The sequence below is a fragment of the Zootoca vivipara genome, chromosome 2 (assembly GCF_965207765.1).
Source record: "Zootoca vivipara chromosome 2, rZooViv2.hap1.1, whole genome shotgun sequence".
Lineage (NCBI taxonomy): Eukaryota > Metazoa > Chordata > Lepidosauria > Squamata > Lacertidae > Zootoca > Zootoca vivipara.
In genome coordinates, this window is record NC_142584.1 from 13,355,626 (window position 1) to 13,381,671 (window position 26,046).

At 43.6% G+C, this 26,046-nt stretch overlaps 2 protein-coding genes across 3 annotated transcripts in view; one reads left to right on the forward strand and one right to left on the reverse strand.

Moving 5' to 3' along the window:
- Positions 1–2,646: 2,646 nt before the first annotated feature.
- LOC148686734 (uncharacterized) lies at positions 2,647–9,617 on the forward strand. Its single transcript, XM_088661339.1, has 5 exons — positions 2,647–2,878; positions 5,251–5,356; positions 6,232–6,338; positions 8,031–8,203; positions 9,191–9,617. Exons 1-5 carry the CDS (start codon positions 2,647–2,649, stop codon positions 9,467–9,469), a joined length of 897 nt encoding a protein of 298 aa, XP_088517465.1. The 3' UTR covers positions 9,470–9,617.
- Positions 9,618–13,262: 3,645 nt separating this feature from the next.
- Positions 13,263–26,046, reverse strand: part of RACGAP1 (Rac GTPase activating protein 1) — a 30,846-nt gene continuing 18,062 nt past the window's right edge. For both annotated transcript variants that reach the window (XM_035103781.3, XM_088661338.1), the window contains exons 5-17: positions 25,668–25,737; positions 25,327–25,380; positions 24,397–24,474; positions 23,342–23,459; positions 22,514–22,641; positions 21,488–21,652; positions 19,185–19,280; positions 18,778–18,976; positions 17,429–17,534; positions 17,136–17,268; positions 16,881–17,016; positions 15,804–15,912; positions 13,263–14,974 (exon numbers count right to left, since the gene is read on the reverse strand). In XM_035103781.3, coding sequence (XP_034959672.2) covers positions 14,899–14,974; positions 15,804–15,912; positions 16,881–17,016; positions 17,136–17,268; positions 17,429–17,534; positions 18,778–18,976; positions 19,185–19,280; positions 21,488–21,652; positions 22,514–22,641; positions 23,342–23,459; positions 24,397–24,474; positions 25,327–25,380; positions 25,668–25,737 — 1,468 coding nt within the window. In that variant the 3' untranslated portion in view covers positions 13,263–14,898. The remainder of the gene's footprint in view (positions 14,975–15,803; positions 15,913–16,880; positions 17,017–17,135; positions 17,269–17,428; positions 17,535–18,777; positions 18,977–19,184; positions 19,281–21,487; positions 21,653–22,513; positions 22,642–23,341; positions 23,460–24,396; positions 24,475–25,326; positions 25,381–25,667; positions 25,738–26,046) is intronic.

Sequence of the window (26,046 nt, forward strand, 5' to 3'; positions counted from 1 at the left end):
TTTTATTAAAAGCCTGATATTTGCGAGAAAGCCTGCATGTTTCTGTGTGTCTTTGTGGGCTTTTTAAAAACAACCACCACCACAAACCCAGAGATTTATGTACACCGGGCCGGAGTGCAAGCAGAGGGTTTATTACAAATGGCTCAAATTTGGTGGTGCATATCCTTGCTTTATCCCCAGATCTCATTCCACTGATGGATGAGCTGTGGAGATTAAACAGAGATTGTTGAGGCAATTATAAAGAGAGGAGAAAGAGCTGTACCACTTACAACACTGCACCTGGCATTGATGGATTCCACATCTGCATTTGAGTCAAGGCCTTTATCCCCAACGTCTTTTCAATGCCAGGACTCAGTCCTGGGAAAAGTGGTGCAATAATCAAGGAGCGAGCCTCTTGCCATGTACAGAGCGTATTGCCGTCATCACTGAATAACCACAGTTAACCACATCTAGACTTACAAAGTGCTGAGCTACCAGTGGCTCGAATAGAGGCGTCTCTGTTCATATCGACAGGTGGGCCTGATTTTTCCAAGGCTACCTTCTGATGCTACCTAAAGCTGTTTCCCGGCCCCCCTCCCCAGCCCACCAGAAGTCGCGCTGCAGCCACTTTGGAACTGGGCAAAGCAGCATCAAAAGTCGCTTCTGAGCATGCTCCGCCCAGTTCCAAAATGGCCACCGCGCCAGAATAAACCGGGGAAAAACAAAAAAATCCGTTTTTTCAGCTCAGAACAGCTGGAAAAACGGGGTTTTCCCGGGGAATACGGGAGACTTGGCAGCTATGGTACTGCATCAACACATGGAGAGAGCCATTTCTTCCATAGATTCATAGAACTGTAGAGTTGGAAGATACCCCCACCCCCAAGGGCCATCATATCTCCTCAATCTCCACTTTTCCAGGATAAACATACCCAGCTCTTTCAGCCATTTCTCATGAGGCTTGCTTTCTAGACCCTTGATCATCCTGGCCGCCCTCCTCTGCACACATTCCAGCTTATCTATTATTATTATTAGCCTCCTATCTGACTGGGTTGTCCCAGCCACTCCGGGCAGCTCCCCACAAAATATTAAAAACATAGTAAAACATCAACCATTTAAAAACTTTTCTGAACAGGGCTGCCTTCAGATTTCTTCTAAAAGTCAGATAGTTGTTTATTTCCTTGGCATCTGATGGGAGGAGATTCCACAGGGTGGGTGCCACTGCCAAGAAGGCCCTCTGCCTGGTCCCCTGTAACTTCACTTCTTGCAGTGAGGGAACCACCAGGAGGCCCTCAGAGCTGGACCTCAGTGTTTGGGCTGAACAATGGGAGTGGAGACACTTCTTCAGGTATACAGGGCCAAGTCCGTTTAGGGCTTTAATAGGCAGCACCAATACTTTGAACCAGGCATCCCCAAACTTTGGCCCTCCAGATGTTTTGGACTACAATTCCCATCTTCCCCGACCACTGGTCCTGTTAGCTAGGGATCATGGGAGTTGTAGGCCAAAACATCTGGAGGGCCACAGTTTGGGGATGCCCGCTTTGAACTGTGCTCAGAAACGGACTTAATTCCTTCTTAAACTGTTGCACCCAGAACTGGACACAGTATTCCAGGTGTGGTTTGATAGAATGGTACAATTATCTGACTGTCACCCGCTTGTCACATACGGTATAAAAACAGCCTTATTTACGAAAGCCGCTAAAAGTATTTGTGCTAGTCACATAAAAAACTGTGCAAGGGATTCATTAAATTGATTTATAGTAAATGGTTGCTTATTTCAGGGTCTTTCTTAGTTGGATTTGCTGGTTTTGTGGCTGGATTTGAGGCAGCTTTTAGTCAAATACAAGAAATGATCAATTGATCGACTGGTACTATTACTTCCCTTGATCAGGAGGACAATGGACTTCTGTAGATGCAGCCTAGCAGTGCCAGATTTTTGTATAAACTAAACAAGCTGTAGCTTATTGTCCCACTCTCGGAGGGGGGGGGTTAAAGGGGGGGAACTGGATGTGCATTTCCAAAATATAAGATAAAAAACAAATAAAATAAAAGCAACATACAGCAACCGTGTTTTGTGATGTGTAGGCTCCTATGATGTAAGTAATGGGCCCCACCTGCCAGCCTGCTCCCTAAAATATCACTGGTTTGCTCATTTCTATATATAGGGTGCCTACATTCTGCAAGTGCAAATGGCTTTAGATGCCTATTAGGTCCACAAATTACCATATAGCATATATTCAACACAAAAAACAATTTGTTGTTGACAAAGGACAGTTGGACATACAAAGGGCCCCATTACCTTCAGTAGCTTAGGGCCTCATCAAACCTAAACCCGGCCCTGGCCAGGATAGCCCTTTCTTTAGCTGATTTGAGTGCGGTGCTAATAATGGCAAGGTTGCAGGTTCGATCCCCGTATATGAGACAACTGCATACTCCTGCATTTCAGGGCCACATTATCCTTCAGTAGTTTAGGGGATCATCACACCTAAATCCGGCCCTGGTATCGACCCACTGCCTTGATCTCCTGCAAATACTAAAAGTTACCCTAGCCACAAATGCGCCTGCATTATAAAGAGGAGGAGGAGAACGAGAACGGGGCTACTAATCTCATAAAATCCTCCCGTCAAGAGCTAGAGTACAGCAATCTCAGTCGCCCACGTGCTCCGCCCCATGGGAGCGGCGCCCGATTGCCGATTGGATACGACGGGGAGCCGCCCTCCGGCGATTGGCGGCGTCCAGTTAGGATACTTCGGAGGGTTCTCTCGGCGCTGTGTTCCGGGACATCCGCTCGCCATGGCGCTGGTCCTTCTCGCCTGGCTGGCGTCCGTGGACTTGGCGCTCCAGTGGGGCCTGTGGGCGGCCGCCGCCGCGCTGCGCACCGAGAAGTTCTTCGACCTGGCTGGTGAGCGGGGATTTCGGGGCTCCGACCTGGGATGGATCACGGCGCGGGATCTGCTGGCGGACCTCGTGGGGAGCGATCTGGGCGCTGCAGGGCGGCTCGTGGGGCCGCGCTTCCCCGTGTTTTTCGACCTGTTGCAGCTCCCCTTTCGCTGCTCTGCCCGCCTCTCGCATCTGCAGGTTTCTTCTGCGAGAAACCTTGCTTTCCAGTCCCTCGGGATGGGATTAATAAAATAAATGAAATAAATAGAACAAAACTGCCAGATTCCGCTCATTCCCTCCCCCCTTTCTTTTTCGCAATCAAGGCCGTGTAGCTAATAATAAATATAAATTAATCCATCTGACCGGCTTCCAACAAATTTAAACACAGTAAGACATCAGTCATTAAAAACTTCCCTAAACAGGGCTGCCTTCTGATGTCGTCTAAAAGTCAGATAGTTGCTTATTTCCTTGACATCTCGTGGGATGGGAGGGTGCTCCATGGGGCAGGCGCCACTACCAAGAAGACCCCTTTGGGATTTCAACTAACACAGGTGCAGTTTTAAAAAAGCAAAAGGGGGATAGGTTGTTAATAAAGTCCACAGCCACCTTTCTTCAGACCAGCCCAAATAACACCAAATAGTTAGCAAGCTCTTCCGGACAAAAAAAACATTACTTTTTCTTTATGGCCCCTTCAACTCTTCCCTGTCATCAGCACACACACACACACCATTTCTCAGGGGTCCCCCAAGAAGCAAAAAATGATGCTGAGAATTGCACCCACTGACTCAGATTGATTAAACCTGCGCTCCAGGCACTGTTATTTAAAGGACTCCAAGCCTGGTTAAGTCAAAGAATTGCACTAGCCAAGGTTATAAAGCACCAGACCCTACCAAGTAGTTTCTACATGAACAAGCCTTCGCTGACGGATCAAAATAAGTATGGTTGCTGGGAGGGATCATATTGTCTCATCAGCCAAGGGGGAAATTAATGCCTTTTGTCCCTGCTGCCTTTGGGCTTTTAGAAAATATGATATATAGAGCAGCATGCTAGAAGCTGATGCAGAAGGGAGCAATGCCGGATTTAGAGCGGTGAGAGTGGTTCTCCTGCACAGGGTGCTGAGCTGACGGGATGAATAATAATAATAATCATCATATTTATACGGGTACCTACTCAAAGTTAGACCCCGGTCAGACAGGCAGTTAAGTTGCCACAACTGTGACGTAGTGCATTGAGACCATGCACTTCTAGCAAGAGGGCGCCAAATAAATATTTACAGTGCCAAATTTTGTCCTCGCTCAGGGCACCGTATTACCAAGTCCGCCCTTGAAGGGAGACATCCAATAACCAGGAGTAAACGTCACAGAGGCGAAGTTGGTACAATGACAAGTTGCATTGCAAGGGGGGGTTGGTGCCCGTGCCAACTCTGTGATTCTAAGTTTTCCCCTTCCGGCTTTGACTTTAAAAGGTATGAGCAGGTGTCCTCAGAGCTGGAGCCGGGAACGTGTCACCCTCCTCATGTTGCCGAACTACAGTCCCATCACCCTTGATTGCTGGCCCTGCTTGCTAGGGCAGATGGGAGTTTTAGCTGACTTGGAGCCATTGTATGGGGTGAACATTGCCTAATCTGTATGGTATACCACAATGCACACAAATAGCTAGCTTCTCAGCCGCCCCGTAGCGTAGAGCAATTGGCAATGCCCCCTAGGACTGGAAAGCTTTTAGCTCACAAACGCAGTGTGTTCAGCTCTGTCGGAGGCCTATTGTAACTGAGGCCAGATCATAGTATTGCAGGGTTGTGGGAAGTCTGGGCAGCCCTCTCTTTAGAAGCAATGAGAACCTCTGTACCCAAACACTTAAATTATGTTCATTTCTTATTATTATTTTCATCATAATCAACTATTGGGGGGGGGCAGGCCAGAATATAAGTGGTAGCATTCAGTTTCCAAAATGAGAGACCACCGCCGTGTTTCTAAGACGGCAGCTCAATAGAGCAAGCACGCCAGAGATCAAGTAGAAGCTGCAAATTGCTAATATCTGTAATATAGCTGTTAGATGGAGTGGAATATGAAACAGTAGTTATTCAGTCACCGCTGCTTGGGTGGAGAGAATATAGCATCCTCTTACTAAAGGAGTTTATTAATGTTTCCCCGCTACAGGCCTTGAGGATAGCTCAGGACAAAGATGGAGAATCGTTAAGAGCATGAAGACTGTTAATGTTAGGGTTGTGGGTTCAAGTCCCATGTCAGGTGAAATCTCCCTGCATTGCAGCAGGTTGGACTACGCCCTTCCAACTCTACAATTCTATGATTCTATGAAATGCAAGGCCCGTTATCACATTCGAGTCCCTGTGGTGACTTTTGCCCATTTCCGATGTTGCTCTTTCTGCCTCTCTAGGAAGCGGGACATTCATCTTGCTGGCGCACCTGAGCTTCAGATGGGGCAACACACAGCATCTTCGGCAGCAGGTCCAGACAGGGCTGGTGACTATTTGGGGCCTCAGGTGAGTTTCCAATGAGCTGTGCATTTGTTTCAGAGGCAGTGATGAGTTGGAGCCGATTCCACGATACATCACTTCGACTCGTGTGCCTGCAGCCAAGAGATCCTGATGGAATTGCCAATGCATGCTGTTCTGGGGTGAACAGTGTTGATGGAACTGAGTGTAAAAATCAAAGCACTGCCTTTTTTTAAAAAAAAGGCTTTTAAAATCCAGCCACTTCTTACCGATTGATTTCCTCTTCAGCCTATGGCTGCAGCTCCAGCTATGATCCTACATTTATGCTGTGATTTTGCACAAGCACAGAACTACAAGTAGGGAGTTGGGCTTCCTGAGAATCTTAGCTATCATGTTCTGTTGCTTTTTTAAAAAATCACAGAAAAGGAACAAATTTCTAGCCCCTATAGTTGTCAAGATATGTTTGGCAGTGTGTGGACAATGCCTATTTAAAACCAGAGTTGTTGTTCGGTACAATTTTCAGCTGCGGTGGCGGGGCTCGAGTTTTCTTCAAAGGTTCTTATCCCTCCCAGAAGCAACATATTATTTGTGACAGTAAAAATGCTGAATAATTACGCACAATCAGATGGATTTGCTTACTTTGTTCAGGTTGCAGCAGTATTCTTTAGTAGAGGTTTTTGATTCTTAAATGCGTTGCACACAGCTTTCCCCATGACTTATTTCCATGCCAGAAATGGCCTTTTTCTCCTATATTTGTGCTTTATTGAGCTGCTGTTGAAACACAAGACCAGGGTCACCAAAAAATGTGGCAGTTGTGAAGCTTCAGGCACTGCCAGCTGTTATCCGAGGCCTAGGAAGGCTCTGGTTGCTTCCACGTAATGATGAACACCATTTCCAATATGTTCAATTATCTCTGTTCTCAGGTTGGGGCTCTTTCTCTTCCTACGGATCCTGAAGGAGGGGCATGACAGGCGATTCAACGGCGTCAGAGAAAACCCAGGCACTTTCTTTCTTTACTGGACAATGCAAGGTGACGGTGTAGATAGTTTGGAACTGAAACCTATATCCCCTCACCAGTGAAATTTGGCCAGAAGCATTGAACAAGTTAACTTACACACACTTAGTGTGTCATGTGATTTATTTCTGGGCTCAGAGAAGTGGTTCTACTAACCTTGAAAGCCCTCAAGACTACTGCAATATGCTCTACGTGGGGCTACCTTTGAAGGTGAGTCGGAAACTACAACTAATCCAGAATGTGGCTGCTAGACTGGTGACTGGGAGCAACTGCCAGGACAATATAACACCGGTCCTCAAGGATCTACATTGGCTCCCAGTACGTTTCCGAGCACAATTCAAAGAGATGGTGCTGTCCTTTAAAGCCTTAAACAGCCTCGGCCCAGTATACCTGAAGGAGTGTCTCCACCTCCATCTTTCAGCCCAGACACAGATCTAGCTCTGAAGGCCTTCTGGCTGTTAACTTCATTGCGAGAAATGAGGTTACAGGGAACCAGGCAGAGGGCCTTCTCGGTGGTTGCGCCCACCCCATGGAACACCCTCCTGTCAGGTGTCAAGGAAATAAACAACTATCTGACTTTTAGAAGTCATCTGAAGGCAGGCCGGTATAGGGAAGTTTTTAATGCTTGACATTTTACTGTGCTTTTTAATTCATTGGAAGCCACACAAAGTGGCTGGGGCAACCCAGTCAGATGGGTGGCATGTAAATAAATTATTATTATTATATGAATGGCTTAGGTCCAGTAACCCTTGTTAGGGGCTGCTTGCTGTAATATGGACCTTCCTGGGAATTCAGATCAAATTCCGAGGCCACCTCAGGATAGCCACTGGGTGAATGCAAGATGTTTTTTGTTTAGCTCTGGGATGTTCTTCCCATCAAAATCCATCAGGCTCCCTCTGTGCCTTTTCCTTATGCAGTGGAAGTCACTTTTGCTTTGGTGGGCTTTTAATGTACAATGTCTTTTCATTTCCCTGCTGCTGACTTTCAGTGTTTCACATCTTTTACCTTCACCCTAATTGTTGTTTCTCTTAGTGGTGCTTGTCTTATCAGAAGCCAGAACTGAGCAGGACTTGCGTCAATCGATGGGTCTAGTGTGCCTTAATGTTCTGGGAAGCACCTTCCAGTTGGTTAGCTGAAGAGGGGTGGGGTGGGGGGAACCTGTTTCCAAGCAGTGGCATTTATTCATATCGCAGAATTTAGCTTACAGAACATATCAGAAGACACAGGATGCACTTGATCATACACAAACCAGGCCTTTGCTAAAATAATGGGACTTTGGACTTTAAGGTGGAATGTGATGACATTTTAAGAGGAAGAAAATTACCGGTATACATTTTTAGGTACCAGGCAAAAGCGTTCCTTTTTAACCAGGCTTTTGGTTGATTTGATTGACATCCTATGCCCTTTTAAAATGTGGGGATTTTTTGGGGGGGGTTATTGGGTTGTTGTTTTTATTTTGATTATATATCTTGTGGTTTTATATTTCGATTTTGTTTTATGAACCGCCCCGAGAACTCCGGGTATAGGGTGGTATATAAATTCAATAAATAATATTTCTGGGCGCAGCTGCTAAGTTACAGGCCTACAGCACAATTCTGCTCAGGAGTAAGATGGAACTTGCTCCCAAGTAAGTGCGCAGTCTTGTCTGTCCTGTTTTTTTTTGCAAATGTATGCAGCCTAATCTATCCTGGCTTCATGTTTTGACAGCTATATGGGTGTTTGTGACATTGCTTCCCACTCTGTTGCTGAACCTGGAGAAACACCAGAAACCTCTTGGATTCTGGGACTATTTTGGATGGAGTATTTGGGCCCTGGGGTTTGTTACAGAGGCTATAGCTGACCAACAGAAATGGCATTTCAGAAGCAACCCTGATAACACTGTGAGTAATGGCTATGAGGTTCTCTGCTACATTATCCTTGGCTTTAGGGAGCCCTTGACTATAGGGGGAGATGCAATAGGACACAGGATCTCAGTGCTCACAGGCAGGAGGAGTTTGTACACCAGGACTAGACCATGTCATTACATCAAGGAGGCACATTTAGTCGTTCTCTGAAGACTATCCCTGTCTGCAGGTCTGGCCCTGAGCAGAAGGATACAGGTATCAACAAGGGTGCCCCACATGACCTTAAGGTGCTGTTATGCAATGCCAGGTCAATGATTTGTAAGACCGCTGCCATCCATGACTTGATTGTGGATGGAGGAATTGACCTCACATGCATAACAGAGACTAGATGTACAACTCAACTGGCGATGTAACATGATTTCCTAGTTTATCTAGATGTTACATGATTTTATTAGTGCGAAGCATTTAAACCAATCAAAAGCTAGCTTTTCTGGCAAAGCAAGAATCAAAGACACAGACCAAACAAGAGGAAAATAAATCTAAAGGTAGACATGGTTCCAACTTCTTTACTGTTCTTACTTTAATAATAGCTTGCAGAGCCACCCAATTATAGCTTGGGCTAAGAGACAACATACTTGTATCTCTAACCGAAATACAGTACCTTTTCCTTAATGTATGATGTCTAAGAGTCCAATTAGGTAAAGCTATGTTCTCACACACAAAAAGGACACTTCATTAGGCAGAATTTTGCTTTGGAAATCTTAAACCAATCAAGCACGGGGAGATTGGTGCTTAGTGATTACAGCCGTCCTGCTAATAGGGATGCAAGCTTTGGAATTGGCAGTGCATATTAGTTGCTGAAGAGATCCTGCTTAGTATGTCGGTATTCACTGGTATTGATTTGGATAAGCCAACTGAATTCTGGACATATATTCAACTAGTGAATTTCTTTCATAATTGGAACCAGCTATGTAGTTACACTGCACAATAAAACTTGCACTTTTTATTTTAAAATCTCCCTAGGGGAAGTTTATCCAGAGTGGCCTATGGGCTTACAGTCGTCACCCCAACTACCTGGGCGAGATCTTGCTGTGGACAGGACTTTTTGTGTCCGCCACCCCAGTACTACGTGGCTGGCAATACTTCAGCGTCACCTCACCGCTGCTGGTGTGGTTCTTGCTCAATTTCATCAGTGGCATTCCAGTCCTCGAAAAAGCAGCCATGAAGAGATGGGGGAAAGAGGCCGCGTTTCAGGCTTACTTGCAGAAGACTCCTGTGCTGTGGCCTATCAGCTTGAAGTGATCGGAGAAATGCCAGTCTCCTCTTTGGGACATTGAACACAAAACGGCTCTAGCACGGAGACCATCTTAAATTGTACACAGCCATGGCGTTTGCGTTTAGCTCCCAGGCAGTTCCTATGCAACGGCTTAAACCAGACGTTTTCAACCTTTTTGAGTCCCCAGGTTCCTTGATAAAACTGCATTCTTTCTAAGGCTCCCCTGTGGGGAAACGTGCTCTGAGCTGTGGGAGCTTAGTTGTGCCACCCCTTGCCTGCAGAACCGGCAGCCCCTCACCCCTTTTGGACACTCTCCCTTCTGGAGTTCCCTGATTTCTGAGCCGCCCCCTGCCCCAAAGAGGTCCCTCCTCATGCCCACGGGCCTGGGAAGAGGATGCTCCCAGCCTTAGCAGCCCAAGAGACTGGCCAAAGGTGGACATGAGGCCAGCAACTTTACTCACCTCGAGAGGCAGCTGTGGGCACTACCAGGCCTGCATGGAGGAAAGGCTCCCCTTTGACACTGGAAACTCAGCTCCCAGGCAGGCATTGCACACAGCAAGCACAAGGCCAGTGTGGCATCTGCCTGCCTGGGCTCCCTAACCCAGTTGCTGGCTTACTTTGAGGCCACTTCAGCTCCTGGCAACCAGCACCCCCTGGCCCAGCCCCAGAGGTACAATTTGCCTGGGGAGCTTGTAGCCACGACCGCTGCAATGAACAACTGCACAAGCCATTGGGAGGCATAGATGCAAGAGGGCATCAGGGGGGGGGAGGGAAGGGAAGAGGGACAAAGCAGAGGCCCGTGTTGCCCACTATCATTCTAGACGCCCCAGGATGCAACGGCACACTGGTTGAAAACCACTGGCTTAACCAAAGCCTGTGTTTTATGTGGTGAAAGCTCCATTTGTGCTGTAAGGCGGTATACGCAAATTGCTTGTCATGCAGACGCAGCCACTGACCTGGGTGGCTTAACATCTGGCCTTCCAGATGTTGGAGACCCAGTCCTCACCAGGATGGTCTGTAGTCGGGGATGATGGGAACTGTCATCCAATAACCTAGGGGGGCCAAGTTCCTAAGGGGACCACTGTGAACGCTACCCCTTGGAGCAGTTATTTCAGGCATCCCCAAACTGCGGCCCTCCAGATGTTTTGGCCTACAACTCCCATGATCCCTAGCTAACAGGACAAGTGGTCAGGGATGATGGGAATTGTAGTCCAGAACATCTGGAGGGCCGAAGTTTGGGGATGCCCGAGTTATTTCATACGCGCCCTTCCTCAGGGAACAAGTGCCAGTGATTCAGCACGCAGAGTAGTCGGTTAGTTATCGTTACATCAGTAGCATTTCCCTCGTTGCCCTGGAACAGAAATGTCTGCCATAAAACACTTAATCTGAGATTAGAAGGCAGTGCTGGTCTTTTAGCTTCAATTACATAAAGTAGCTGGAAGGCTTTGCTCTCTCCTTGGTAAGTGGGTGCCCCTTGCCTAGCTGCCTGAGGCGTTAATCCCAATAATCCAGTGTATGGAGAAAAGAGATCATAGCCAGTAAGTTCACCTTTTGTAGAAGGAAGTATGAATATAACCTGCCAAAGCTGGGTTAGCAGCAGATAACACACCAGCTATGGCAGAGCCATTCTGCTCGTGTCCAACTTTGTAGAAAAGTCAACATTCCCTTTTGTATTTTTATGTAAAGCCACCCTTATAAAACCTCCGGCTTTGATAAAGCTGTACTGCTGGTAATTAGAGTTTGTTCCAGCAACTACAGAGTATTAGGTATTGCCCTCTACCCCTTGAAATCTGCAGCAGTCTCTTCAGCCTGAAAATTTTAAGTAAAGACTTGTTGCTTCTCACTCAGCCTTGCTACATTTTAGTATACAGTCCTTGCTGTTTTATTATTAATTGGATTTATATACCGCCCTATACCTGGAGGTCTCGAGGCAGTTCACAGAACAAAATCAAAATATAAAACCACAAAATATATAATTAAAATAAAAACAACCCAGTACTCCCCCCCCAAAAAAACCCCCACACATTTTAAAAGGGCTGTAAACTAGTGCAATTAACTGAAGAAGGAATCTCCATCTGTGAGGGTAAAATATCTTCTGAGGATGTAGGATTGGAAGAAACTGGATTTGTTTTCATTGCTGCTGGGTTTTGGTTCTGTGTAACATTCTTCCCGAAATATGCTATCATCTGCTCTTACTGTACACAAGGTGGAGCTAGAAAGCAGAACCGCCAGCAATAAAAATTTAGGTAAAGGGACCACTGACCATTAGGTCCAGTTGTGACTGACTCTGGGGTTGCAGCGCTCATCTCGCTCTATTGGCCGAGGGAGCCAGCGTACAGCTTCCAGGTCATGTGGCCAGCATGACAAAGCCGCTTCTGGCGAACCAGAGCAGCACATGGAAACGCCGTTTACCTATTTATCTACTTGCACTTTTGACATGCTTTCGAACTGCTAGGTTGGCAGGAGCAGGGACCAAGCAACGGGAGCTCACCCCGTCGGGGGGATTCGAATCGCTGACCTTCTGATTGGCAAGCCCTAGGGTCAGTGGTTTAGCCCACAGCGCCACCCACCAAATTTCTATGGAGTCTAGCATCATTAAGTCTCCAACCATAGCCATATAAGCCTGTGAAACTCAAGCAGCGACATGAGAAGCATGGGCAGTTTATTTCTTCTGATCAAGACTGAATTTATCAATAGGGACTTGCAGCACTTGATTACTCTTCCCTTCATAAAGTTACTGGCTATCTCCATATTTTGTGACAATAAATTCCATAAGCTACATCTTTGAAGTAAACTATGATTGACCCGAAACTGTAATTCAAGCCCATTTTAAGTGCCAGAAGTTCTTGTTTAAAAGATACCTCTTTACTGTCTCTTATATCTTGTTTGTACTCAAGAGATCTGAACTTCATTGCAAAAGTGGATTGAACCCCAAAGTCATTTTAGTTGCACTTTTACCTCCCAGGATACAATGTTTGTGTGGGAGATAATAAAAAAATATTATTATTATTTATTTATTTATACCCCACCCACCCTTCTGGCTGGGTTTCCCCAGCCACTCTGGGCAGCTTCCAACAGAAAAATAAAATAATCTATTAAACATTAAAAGCCTCCCTAAACAGGGGAGTACGCCTAGTTATTTTTAACTGTGGTTGCAACGCAGTTTATTTACTTTTTTTTCTATCACCTTTCCCCTGCTACAGCATAGTTGTTTTCTACTGTTAACCTCAAAATAACTATAACTACCAAGGAGAATGCATTTGTATGAGAAGTTCAAGGTTTCTGGCCGAACATGCATTACTTTGCACTTCTACTGAATGTGATATCCCCTTCTGTTGCCCTTGTGCCTAGTTTCAAGGGATCAATTTTGTTTTTTTTAAAGTCTAATTTAGAGTTAACCTGCAAACTAGGATCTCTCACCCACCCAAACTATAGGCAGTATTTGAGCAAATTAGTAAGCATCCAACAGCAGATCCTATGGGGACTATTTTTTCCCTTTTCATTGCAAAAACAGGCCATTTATTTCTGCCAACTTCCTGTTGATCCTTGTTCGTTGGTTTAAATGTTGATGGCTTAAAAATGGGTTCCACTTCCATTAACATTCTGAGCAACAGAACACAGAGCAGATATCCATCTGTTATAGGAAGCAGAGAACACTTTGAAGGAAAGATAGGGGAATGTAGCTTATAAGGTAACCTTATTTCGACATGTCATTCCAGAAACAGAGCAAGATGATCTAGGAGTTTTAATATTTCTAGCTGTCATTAAAAAGTTATTGAGAAGGTTCCACATAACAAAAAATAACTGCATTAACTCAAGTGACTTGTCTAGTTGTTTTAATGATAAAGGACAGTTTGCACTGAACAGCAACAAACATAGACTGGAAAAATGAGATTTTCCTAATCAAGCCTTTTTCAATCAGTTACAGGAATTGCAGGTGTTCTTCCCTTTATTCCCATCTTCCAGTGCTCTGAACATGGTGGTACGACAATAGCCATCGAGAATCTATGGGTTGGTTGACATAATGCTAAACCATGGTTTGGTTTAGATTAGTGCTTATGTCATAAAGCCAGAAGGACTTTGATGGTGTTTACATTCACTTTTAAAGAACCATGGCTTGTTACATACAAGGCAGAGATTGTGGTTCAAAAGAAACTGGTTAGTTAAACAAGCCAGCTTCAAAACCCATGGCTTGAAGTTTATTTGTTTAGAAACTGAACAGAATTTGTTTTCTGCTACAATCGTATACAACAAGCCATGATTCTGGAAAATGAAAGTAAACGCTAGCAAAGTGTTTCTCCTGCCCACCCAGGAGGAGGAGCACAGGAGCCCACAGTTTTTCTTGGGTGCTTTGCTTGTGCTAAACCATGGTTAAAATCTTATGTGCAAACAGGAAAGTACAAAACTATTAATCTGATGGGCTGGCTGGCAATGCTGCTACATTTGGGGGCAACACTGAGCATTGCAAACATTAACCTGAAAACTGACACACTTTATGGAAATACAATTCAATACCCCGTAAAACAATATGGGTCGTGTTAAGATACAATTTACCTTTTTTTGACAGGCCACAACACAAAATGAGATACTCTTGCAAAATCAGTGATGTGTTTACAAGTATTGGTAAGACAAACCTTTGTGGGAAGGACTAAATTGGTTGAGTCTTCCATTGCATCTCACAAACAACACGTTCATCTTCTATCCATTAAGTACCCTGCTAAAAGCCCAGGATTTTACAAAAAAATAAATACAAGGGTAAAACCAGACTGCTATGGCTACAACATGACCAAAACCTTTCCACACTTAACACATGCTTTTACCAGCAATCTAGGCAGTTAAAATAATCCAAGCCAGGTTTCTGAAAGGTTGCAGGTGAAGATTAAGATGCTCAATTCAGTATCCTGCTGTTTACTCTGTGCCCTCCTCTGGTGCACAAGGCAGAACCTCAAGTATGCCACTATGGAACACTGGGTTTCCATTTTTCACATGACCAACTTCTGAGTTTATTCACTTAAAAATCATTGGTTTCAATAGAGAGAGACTAACCAAGAAAGTTCAATATGCACAGCACTCATTCCCCCAAGGATTACAGTTGTTCTTTGAAACAAGGAAGATTACTGCTGGTGCAAAAATTTATCATTTCCAACCACAATGCACAACTGAAACAAGAATGGAGATGGAGGTGGGAGATAATGTCCGAGCTACAGAAAACATTTAAAAAAGAACTTTTTGCAGTTTCCCTATTTAAATAGGGGTCTGCCAGTTGTTTCTCATAAATGTAATATGGTAATAGATACTATATACTGCAGAATAAAAATAAAGTCTCTAACTGAAAATGGTATACAGTTGATCCTAGTACGCAATGTTGCTGAGAACAAGCGAAGGAACAATTTCGGATTTTATTGCAGCTGTTCATAATCGGACCGCAGGATGATGTTCAGTACAGAACCATGCTTCATTTCAGCATTGGAGAGGCAAAAAAATTACCCTGGCGTCCAATGCTGGTTGCAGATTTGCTTTTGCTGGCAAATCTAGGGAAAAAGAAAGGGAAAGACTCAGCATGAAATGGTTTTCAGTTTCCTGGCATTTGCTTTGGTGGATGAGCATGTTTGAGCGAACAATGACTTTCTGCACCCACATTTTCACTTTTGTTGAGCACTTAACAAATAACACATATGCCATTAATGCTGAAAATGCCCCATGGAAATTCCGCAGATTTTCAAAGTACTTGAGCATATACAGCCGAAGACAAGATTAGTACAGGTAAAAATCTTCTTTAAATATATTGCCTTCTCGCACCAACCCCACCCAATTGATGTTGCCAACATTTCGGGGTATGCAGCCGTCTCCAGGAGTCATGATTACCTCCAGGCTGGCCACTTTGATGAAGTTGGAACCAATGGGATTGTGAATTGCAGTTCCCTAGCAACTGGGCTACTTTGCCCTTTCCTAGCTACAGCAAAACTAGCTAGAGGCAGATGTGCAGGAGAGCAGCTGTGGTACCCCGCCTCATGTTCAAGACCCGTACCCAAGCCAAATACCATCGCTCCCTTATGAGCAGCCTCAAGCACTGCAGTCAACTTTGCTTGAAGGCAAGTGGTGGTTCTTTCAGAACATTACACTCTAAACATGGATCAACTGTTCACTTTGTTTTACTCATTGCCAGCTTGTCTTGCCTGATTCCAGACCACCCGGACATGTGCTTGAAACAAGCCACAGCACTCCTCAGCAACAATACTTTATGACTATTGCCGAGCTAAAAGGATGGTTACAATGACACTGCTAGAGTCTTGGAGCCCTTTCTAACGTGGGAAGAAAATGCTTTGTCTGCTAGGCCAAGGAAGCAACGGCCCAACTTACTTGGGTGTGTTTTTGCTGAATGTAGACCTGACCCTCTGGGAGAGCGAACTGCTTGAAGGGGTCTTTACCATTTGTTGCTCTGGAGTGGTGAGTGGTCCCAACATGCTCACTTTGAAGCAAGAAGACAAAAGCTTAGCACCGTAGTTAGCATTCTTAATCAGCAGTACCTTATCTCAGATAAAGTAGTTCCAGCCTTAGAGACGTATTTGTGAACAGTCTGAAGGAACTAATAATAAACCATTTAAAGAGGTATCATTTCTCATTCTGGTTTCTATTGCCTAGTTCATGAGGGGGTGAAATCACCCTTTTCTGGGTTGAAAAGAATGAGGCAGAAGTACACCATCCTACTATTCAGGCTGCCACTAAGAAATACTGTATGTTCCCAACAGCTCACCAATGCTATGGGTTTTCTGCCGAGGAATTTCAGCTCTTGCAACAATGAAGCACAGTTTATGCTGATTCAAGTAGCGTAACCAGTTCTCCTAATCAAACACAGTCCCAGAAAGTAAAAGAAGAGTGTTGTCTCTGAAAATAGCAACCCCATGTCAAACCCTGCCCTGTTTAATGCACGGCCAGCCTTTCATATATTGGCCTCCAACTCACATCCGTATGGCCAACTGTCAGGGATGAGAGTTGTAGCCAAACAACATCTGGAAAGCACCATGTTGGCCACCCCTACAATGCACTGCAACAGAAATGCATAATGTGATAGTGTTGGGACTTGCTCCTCAGCACTGGCTGCCAACAGACAGGGAAAAGCACAATATGATGCTGCTATGCATTTCCCTTACGGTAAGGTAAAAAAGGTAAGGTAAAGGACCCCTGGATAGTTAAGTCCAGTCAAAGGTGACTATGGGGTATGGCGCCTATCTCGCTTTTCAGGCCAAGGGAGCCGCTGTTTGTCCGGCAGGAGTTAAATGGGCAAAAGGTAACATTAGTGCAACAGCCTGAATGATTATTAAAACCAATATCTGGCACTAAGAAATGAAAAGGCTAGGTTGTTGGCTGAAAGGACCACTTTTCTTTTAATTTCCTTTTAATTCCCAATAGGTAGCCATATAAATAGGGCATGATTACCTTTAACATCTGGAGTGCAGGGTGTGGAGTAGGCATTTGAGTTTTCAATGATATGTGCTGGTTCAATGTTTTCCTGTTCCACCATCATGAACTGACTCCAATATTCCACAGGCAAGCAGATCAGCCGCTCTACCACCTACAGAAGCACACTGGCATGTGACTCACCTCTGTTTCAGAATAGCATAGACAAATACCAGCAAGGCAATTGATATATTTTGGCTGCTAAATGTTCACATTCTGCCACTGCTGACCTACCTTGGGTTGCCTTTTTGTATCCTGGAGTAGTGTCATGGGTTCAGGATCTGGCACAGCATGACCAACAATTGTAGGTCCAAAGACCTTGGACAAGTTGGAGACATCCATTTTTGTATCTGGACTTTGAGCCACTCTAGACAAAGAGACAGAGCATTTGTGTAAAGCGAAACTGCCATTCTTCTTGGTTCATAAGCCCATTGGATTCATTTATTAACTCATTCCCCCACGCCAACAGAATTATACCATTTTTTCTACACTAACTCTTCCAGAATCTATATCCCAACTGGACTCACCTCTGGAGGTGTATCATAAGGAAAGCCAGAGTGTCTCGGTTAGCCTGCGGGAGCTCCCCAACTGTTTGATACATGGCTGCCACACTATTGTCTTCATCAACTATTTCTTTAAACAAAACAAAACAAAACAAAACAAATAGCATTTCCATGACAGCTTTCAACATATCAGTAGGGTTTCATTAAGAGACAGGACACAAGTTGTGTTGTGTCTCATGTGTTATTAAATACAGAGCAACAGGAGTTACCATCACTTAAGGTTTTAGGCTATCAAGTCAGTAGAATGTCCCATCTCAATATTGGGAAAGGGAAGATTTATTGAAATAGGCAACTCAATTGGAATTTTCCCGACTACCTTAACATCTACAGAACAAAGACAAATGAGACAGAAAAACCTATCTGCTCTTTGTCGCCTGGTGCTCAACATGATGCATGGGAAAATTATTAGGGGAATCAAACTACTCTATGACACTATCCCAACGAGGGTAGCATGCATAGGTCCAGCCTAGTTTATATGCGCTGAACTGTGCTAGGAGCCAAATGAACCCATCAACTTATATTTGAAGACTTGCTGCAATACTGGGGTTTCTGTTGGGGAATTTTTTTAAAAAGGTAACTTGCAACAGAGCAGATATAAAAGTGCTCCCTGCAACATAGTCTATTGCTTTCCTATTAGTATTGTATTAAGGTTTTTCATTACACACAATAAAATGGAGAAGAAAACAAATGGAGAAGAATTAGCACACTAAAATGAGAGGGAAGCGCTTATTTGAAAAATGGGTATCATCCGTTTGGGTGACATAACACCGTTGGTAAGAAAAGAGGCTTCTAATAATGTAATTATGTCCTTATTGTTATAGTCTTAAGGGCCTGTTATTTAAAATAGATTTTCAGTCAGACAAGTAGGAGGTTTTCCTACTGGATTTTCAGTCAGACAAGTAGGAGGTTATCAAAAAACAGAAGGCAAGTGAAACAAGAGATGGGAATTGGTGTGTAGGAGGATGTTTGTGTCAGCTAGGCTAGGAGTGAAAAGTACCAGGTCACAGCAGTTGCTGTTTGGGGAAAATATTGCAATCAAATAAGTCCAGAGTGGCATTACATTTGGGCAAATAATTCATTTGTGCCTGTTACTCACTCTCAAAAAACCAGTTCTAAGAGTTCCACTATCCAACCATCAATATCAGCTATAAAAAATATTTCTGTTTGTCCCTGGTGCAACAAGCAGAGAATCAAATAGTTATCTTCCTTGTGATAGGGAATGACTCCATATGATGAAAGACAGGGAGCCAGTGTTTTGTAAGCTTGCCCATTGAAGGAATGCCCATATCACTTGGGACAGCCATAATTCCTACCTGCTGCCTCCATAAAAGCCCTGTTGAGACGGAAGGTGAGGAGAGGCTCCTTCAGGTTGCGGAGGAAGTCTTTAAGGAGACCACACACAGCATGGATATCTTCCACCTTGCTAAGGAGGGGCACAGTCTTCCCTCGAAGGAACTTTTCCTTCAAATCTTTCACTGTACGATCACAACCAGAAATTCGGTAGAGGCCTGTCTGTTGAAAGAACAGTATGTTAACCTATGTTCAAAGTTTCTAGCTTTGGTGGACCCCACCTCCTAGTGCTTATGGGTATGATCTTAATAACAGCATTTTTTTTATTTCAAGGGCTGCAGACTCTCATAGGGCTCCAAAAGGTAGTCAGCATATTAATTCTCTTCATTCCAAATAGCATAAACAAGATGCACACTTGTCAAGTTCTTACCTCATGCAGCCCTCGCTGCTCAATCTCATTCACACAGTGAACTATGATGGAGGGGATCATGGGAGGCGTCAGAGATACAAAATCCATTAGAGCCCCCTGAAAAAGGGGAACACAGTGATTTTCCATCCATACCCGACTCGCTAGAAGTCTCACAGAAGATTCTTTAAGAGGACAAAGGCACAGGTTTCAGGTCTTCCAACAGACAACTTGACCATAACCTACCTACAGAATCCTTGATGAAAAACAGCTCATAACTGCACTCCAGGAAAATAGGGAGCAAAATCGCTTTAAACTGATTTTTGAAACCAAGTGCCACAATCAAAATCTCAAGAGTAAATCCTGCTATCAAATTCTGTTATAGATCATAGTACAAATATGAAGAGATATGAGTATAAACCCGTGAACTCATTAGTGGTGGAGACACTAGAAATGCTTGGAGAAACTTCATACATTTTCTGGCTGGTGTGAAGGATGTGTGCTTGTAATTAGTACAGGTATAACAAAGATTCTACCACAGAGACATCACATTCTCTTTTCCACATTACCTAAAATTGCATAATCTAAAAATAACACCCCCAAGACCTTTCTGAAAAACCATAGTAAAGGTAAAGGGACCCCTGACCATTAGGTCCAGTCGTGATCGACTCTGGGGTTGCAGCGCTCATCTCGCGTTATTGGCCGAAGGAGCCAGCATGACAAAGCAGCTTCTGGCTAACAAGAGCAGCACACGGAAACGCTGTTTACCTTCCCGCCGTAGCGGTACCTATTTATCTACTTGCACTTTGACGTGCTTTCGAACTGCTAGGTTGGCAGGAGCTGGGACCGAGCAACGGGAGCTCACTCCGTTGCAGGGATTCGAACCGCCGACCTTCTGATCGGCAAGCCCTAGGCTCTGTGGTTTAACCCACAGTGCCACCCGCGTCCCAATCTGAAAAACCCTAGGCATGCATAAAAATGATAAGATCTAACTGAGCAGCTGTTAACGCCTGGTTCCCTTAGGAAAAAGGTGGCAGACATTGTTAGCAGTTATTTTGTTATGCTCATTTTTCACTTTACAAGCACCCCTAAGCAGCATGGAAACCTTATGTTTGTACATAATCCTAAAGATACTAATAGGAAGCATACAGCTTAAGACTTTCTTTAAATCACTGGCCAGAAAACATGCCTATTCTATATCAACTACAGTCATACCTTGGAAGTCGAATAGAATCCGTTCCGGAAGTCTGTTCGACTTCCAAAATGTTCAAAAACCAGATTGTGGCTTCTGATTGGTTGCAGGAAGTTCCTGCAGCCACAATCAGAAGCCCCGGAAGCCCCATCGGACGTTCGGGTTCCAAAAGAACATTCACAAACCGGAACAATCACTTCCGGATTTGTGGTGTCCGGGAGCCAAAACGTCCGAGTTCCAGGGCATTCGGGATCCAAGATACAACTGTACTGAAAAGTTCAGTAAGCAGATGTATCATTTCAAACAGCCCTTGTAAAGCAAATGTTCTTCTTAGAACTGCTTTCAGCACAATGGACCCCAAAGGTATTTTCACAGCTGTTTCACTCACTTAAATCTCATTCCTTATGCAGTCGAGGAGCCCAACACTTCAAGGTCCACATCTCCCCAGCTCAATCTACTCAGGCACTGCATTCATCATCAGAGCCCTTCTCTGTGTCCCTCCAAGGGAAGTGCAGAGGGTGGTAACATAAAAAACAAGCATTCTAAGCAGTGACTTCTCATTTGTGGAATGCTCTTCTCAGGAAAGTAAGCCCAGCACCATCACAGAAATGTAGAGTTGGAAGGGACCTTGAGGATCATCTTTGCCTTTAGGTGCCAAGTTAAAATACAGTCAAACCTCTGTTCCCGAACACCTCTGTTATCGTACGTTTCGGTTCCTGAACACCGAAAACCTGGAAGTAAATGCTGAGGCTTCCGCTTTCAATTTTCGGTTGTCAAACGTTTCGGAAGTAAAACAATCTTTCGGAATGGATTATGTTCGACAACCGAGATTTGACTGTTACTTCTGTTTAGCCAGGCTTTTGACTGTTAATGGGGTGGGTGGTGAATTGTGTATTCTTTCAATAGGTTGAGCAAGATTTGTAAGTTTAAAAATGTTCTTGGAGAAGCATGTTTAAGTATTTTGCTTTAATATAGAGCTTTAATGCCTTTTATGCTGCAAGTCACTTTGGGATACTCTTTGTGTAAGAAGTGATGAATAAATATAAATTTTTTAAAAAGCCATTTTGTTCTTTAGCTCCAACAGAAAACTTTTCAGTAGTAGGCCACTGAAGATACTGCACATACGGAAGCATACCTCTCCAATTCTGACAGGGGTTCCTGCCAAGGTAGGGATGCAGGGCAAGGGGCAGCGATCTCGACATTCTGGGTGTGTCACTACCCGACAGTCTCTGCACTTCAAGGACACTTTCCCAAACTTTATCCGCTTGCCACATGGAACACACGACTCGGGTTTAATAACCTGGAGAGAGACTACACGTGTAAGGAACAGCTTGATCTGAAGCACTGAAATATATTTAGTCCAGATAAGGACCCTTATCCAAATCAGTAGTTTATTCATTTGAATATTTTAATCCCACCAGTCAGCTAGAGAGGCTCTCAAAACTGCTACCGTAATCACCAAAACAGACATAAAAGTCAATCTAGAAAAACCTAATATAATTACAGTTAAAAACAGCAAGTGCAAACCACAGCAGCAAAATGAGTCTGTCAGTCAAATGCCTTCATGAGCAAGAAGGCTTTGAATTCAACTTCTGACTCAGTGAGCTTGACATATGAGCCACTCTGGGCAGATAAGTGGGTACACTGCCAGTTATGATGCCGCAGCAAGGGGGCTGCTTTGCACAACACAATAGTCTCATTGCACTTGCGGGCTTCGTGGGCAAGCCATATTTAAAACAGTTTCTCTACTCTGCTTACGAGATGTAAAACAGAATTTGCTAATGTCTCCCTAAGCATGCATCCCTGGGCTGGGCTCAGTAAGCTAAACCATGATTTTACTGTATGTTTGGTATCTTAAAAGATTACAGCAACAATTGATTAAATATGTTTGCATTGTGCTAAAGGGTACCAACGTAGATGCCCTGCTTACCTCAAAAGATGGTACTCAGGTTCCCAGGAACCCCAGGGAGAAGGGGAGAGGTTTACACCTAAAGAGGTGTTTTGTCAAGTATTCTGGGTTCAAAATATATTGGGCTTTGAAAAAGACAAAGTCAACATTTTGAAAAGGGTCCACAAACTGGTACCCTGCCCAGTACTAATAAACCTGCTCAAAATAATAAAAGAGGAATTCACACAGGCTGATAATTGCCTGCTTGCTCACCGTTTTTGATACAAATTCATGTAGCCTCATCCCAGTGCTCCCAGGAGTGCTAGATCCATCTGTTTCAGATTTGTTTTCCTGCTTCCTGCTTCCCAGGCTTGAATCACTGTTCCAAGGTTGTAGAATGGCTTGGGAGGAGACAAGTCACAGTCATTTTACAAATTCTGCCTTTGAAATAGGTTTCAGGGAGAGCATTGGGACCCCCAATTTAGAAGTGGGTAAATATACCATTTCTCACAAAAGCTACCACTACTCTAGTTGCAAGCTAATGCAACTAGAAAGAAGTTTCAAGATATCCAATCTTGTCTCATCTTTCCTATTTTTCGTATTAAAATAATGACGATTTCACTTTAAACACACACAAGGGTTACATTTAGATCCTTTCCCCATCACAGAAGCTCAGGCTTGAGAGGGAAGGATATTTGGCGGTCAGCTTTCAGTGTACCTCCTTAATCCTTCTTACAGTAGAAATAGAAACAGATGTGTGGGATGGATTTAAGCAGAACAGATAAAATGTTTCAGCAGTGTTTCCCCCTCCTCTATATTATGAAATACGAAATGGAATAAAACTATGCAGTATAAGGGTGACAGAGGAAAGTATGCTCTTAGTTTATTCATAACAGATTTGAAACATAATTCAAATATGTGCTGCCATTTCCTGTTGAACTTCAGCAGTCAACAGTATCCTCTGCAGTGCTTAGTCACAGAAAATGACTCTCACTTGTATCAGCAACCTTCTGGTTGCAAAATGGATTAACGGCTGTGGTTACAGGGAAGTCACAGTATTAAATTTGAAATGCAAGTAATAATCTGAAAGCAGGCACTTACCTGCCTTTCTACGGTTTGGATTATAGCAAGGTACAGTTTCAATAGTGGCGACTGCTTCAATTGGGCCGCCATCATTAGGCACTGTGAGAGTCGTTTTTGCAACTATTGATTCATTTCCCTGAAATGAGACAGCCAAGAGATTAACAGGTGCATGATGCACCTAAGGGTCATATACAAGAATCTCTGCCCAAGCATATGAAACCTGTTATCCATGTTAATGGTGCGGCCTTGAGCACCTACTCGGCATACAGAAATCTTGGCTTCAAAATAAAGGTATCCACAGTGAAATTGAGGAGATGGCCGCTAGGTTGTAGCTGGGCACTTTATATTACTGCTATATCCTGCTCCAACCAGATAAAAGGAAAATATGCCCAGGCATGGTAGTGCATGGATGGCTCCTACATATGACTAGCATCTTGACAAGCAACCTTCTTGCATCTGATCTTTTATCATTTACAGGATTTTCCAAGAACAGAATACATAAGTCATTCACAAAATGTGCCATTGAAAGGTACATCCACTGAATGATCTATCTGGAAGTACACAATGCTGCACTATTCTGATGTTAAGCGAGTGTGGACTATTGTCTGGGAAACTATTCAGAGCACCACATAAGCCACTCAGAGCTTTTCTGCAGGGAAAACAGAATACAATACAATAAATGACAATGTAAATAGCCAAATAGCTGCAATATCAGATAGGACTCTATATTAAGACTTGAACCGTGAGTTCATAAAAAGTAGATGTTGACCTACACAATATTTGATACACTCTGTATAGATGTTGAGATGCCAATTGTGCTGATCATTCCCACTGTGCAATGAATTAGTACTATAGCACAGAGTTGGAGATTTGCCACCTGATCAGGGTCAACAGCATTTCTCCACCTTTTATTTTGGGTATGGAGAAGCAGTCATATCATTTACATTGCACTCTGAGTGGTACATGTTACGTCCTAAAGTAATGTATAATACTAAGGACCACTCCACCTATTCCAAATCCACAGGCACTTCTGTCAAAAGAAAAGTTGTATACAGTTGTATAAAGTTGCATACCTGGTCCACGGTAGAACCAATGGAACGAGTTTTCTTTAAAGGACCTGGTGGGCCTTCAATGAACTGTCTGGATGAGCGCTGTAAAGAAAAAAATACAATACCATGTTTGGGCCAAAACACTACAGAATTTTTGAGAAAGCAGAAAATGAATTCTATTGGAGTACTCAAGACACTAAATGATGCCACATATTTGTATTTACAAGAGATGTGATATTCTTGAAATGATCTGCGTAGAATTTTAAGTAAACCTTTCTGAAGTGCCCTTTCCTGCTTGAGATATGCTGAGAAGATACACTTCATGCATATCTCACCTAGTAACCAGATGAAAGTGAAGAGAATTGAATGGGAAGGAAGAAAAGACACAAACTGCTTTAGGATTCCACCCCCACCCCCATTAGTATACATGAAACAGAAAGTTTCAGCTGTGCTATCCTGCAAGCCAAAATGAGATGGAAATTGTAACTTCTACTTTGATGTCATGAAACCGTCTTTAGATCTGTCCTGCTTGATCTCACCCTTGTACAAGCATTTCAAAAGAAAATTTCAGGTTTGAAACAAGCAGCTTAGACGGAATACATCTTGAAATTTAAGTGGCTCTCTAGATTATGCCAGCCTGGAAAGGGTGTTTGTATTGCTGACATAAGGGAAGCACACACTTGACTAGGAAATCTATCCATCATGTGTGTTCAAAGAAAGAACAAATTATTGCATATGTATATTGATGTACACTTTAAAAGTTCTCAAGGAGTTTAGAAAATATTTGCCAGTTTGACCATTTGTAACTATTGCCACTCGATACCAAGACACCTAAGTGAAGTAGTGAATATGCATATGGATACCAATGGAGAATTGAAACCTGTGTGAACACGAACACACACAAACCCACTTTGCATTAGACCATTACAAGTCAGTAAAGGGAAAAGTACATACCCTTTTCTCTCTCTTCTTCAGTTTGACAGTCTTTACCACTGTGGAATCCCATTCCTGAAGATACGAGAAGAGAATCTGATTGGCATTATGAAGGCAGCAAATTTCTATGTGCTGTTTGTTTGATTTTATCCTCAATTTATGTTACTAAATCTATGAATCTTATGACCTGCTAGACTGCAAAACTATTTGGTATAGCACTGAATGGAATCTAGGAGCAAAAGGTTAATACAGAAGAACAGACAAAGACAGTTCACATGATCAGCACACTTCTCTTTACACACGGTCCTATTTCTACATCATTCAAGGAGAGCACAAGGAAAGGCAGATCATGGTAACATTACCAGCGATTCATCGGTCTTGTCAAAACTGATGTCTGATAAAATTGAACCAGATTCATCTATTGTAGATAATCTAAATACAAGAAGAAGAAAAAATGTAAAAATCACACATATGCATGTAACATTCTTCCAGATAACACCCTTGTCAAGGCCTTATGATTACTAGCTCAGTTACTTAGCATTTGAAGGCAGGCAGACTCTGAAAGAAGTCTAGCTCGGCAGACTCCTAATTATATGTAATCAATACATATGCAACTTTGCTGCACAAACACAGGTAAAGGACCCCCTGGATGGTTACGTCCAGTCAAAGGTGACTATGGGGTTGTGGCGCTCATCTTGCTTTTCAGGTCGAGGGAGCTGGTGTCTGTCCACAGACAGCTTT

Bases quoted from the DNA above. Each gene is read 5' to 3' on its own strand.
- LOC148686734 (XM_088661339.1), top strand. From the start codon at position 2,647: ATGGGAGCGGCGCCCGATTGCCGATTGGATACGACGGGGAGCCGCCCT. The intron at 5,357-6,231 runs GTGAGTTTCCAA...CTCTGTTCTCAG, and splicing joins GTGACTATTTGGGGCCTCAG to GTTGGGGCTCTTTCTCTTCC. The intron at 8,204-9,190 runs GTGAGTAATGGC...AAATCTCCCTAG, and splicing joins GAAGCAACCCTGATAACACT to GGGAAGTTTATCCAGAGTGG.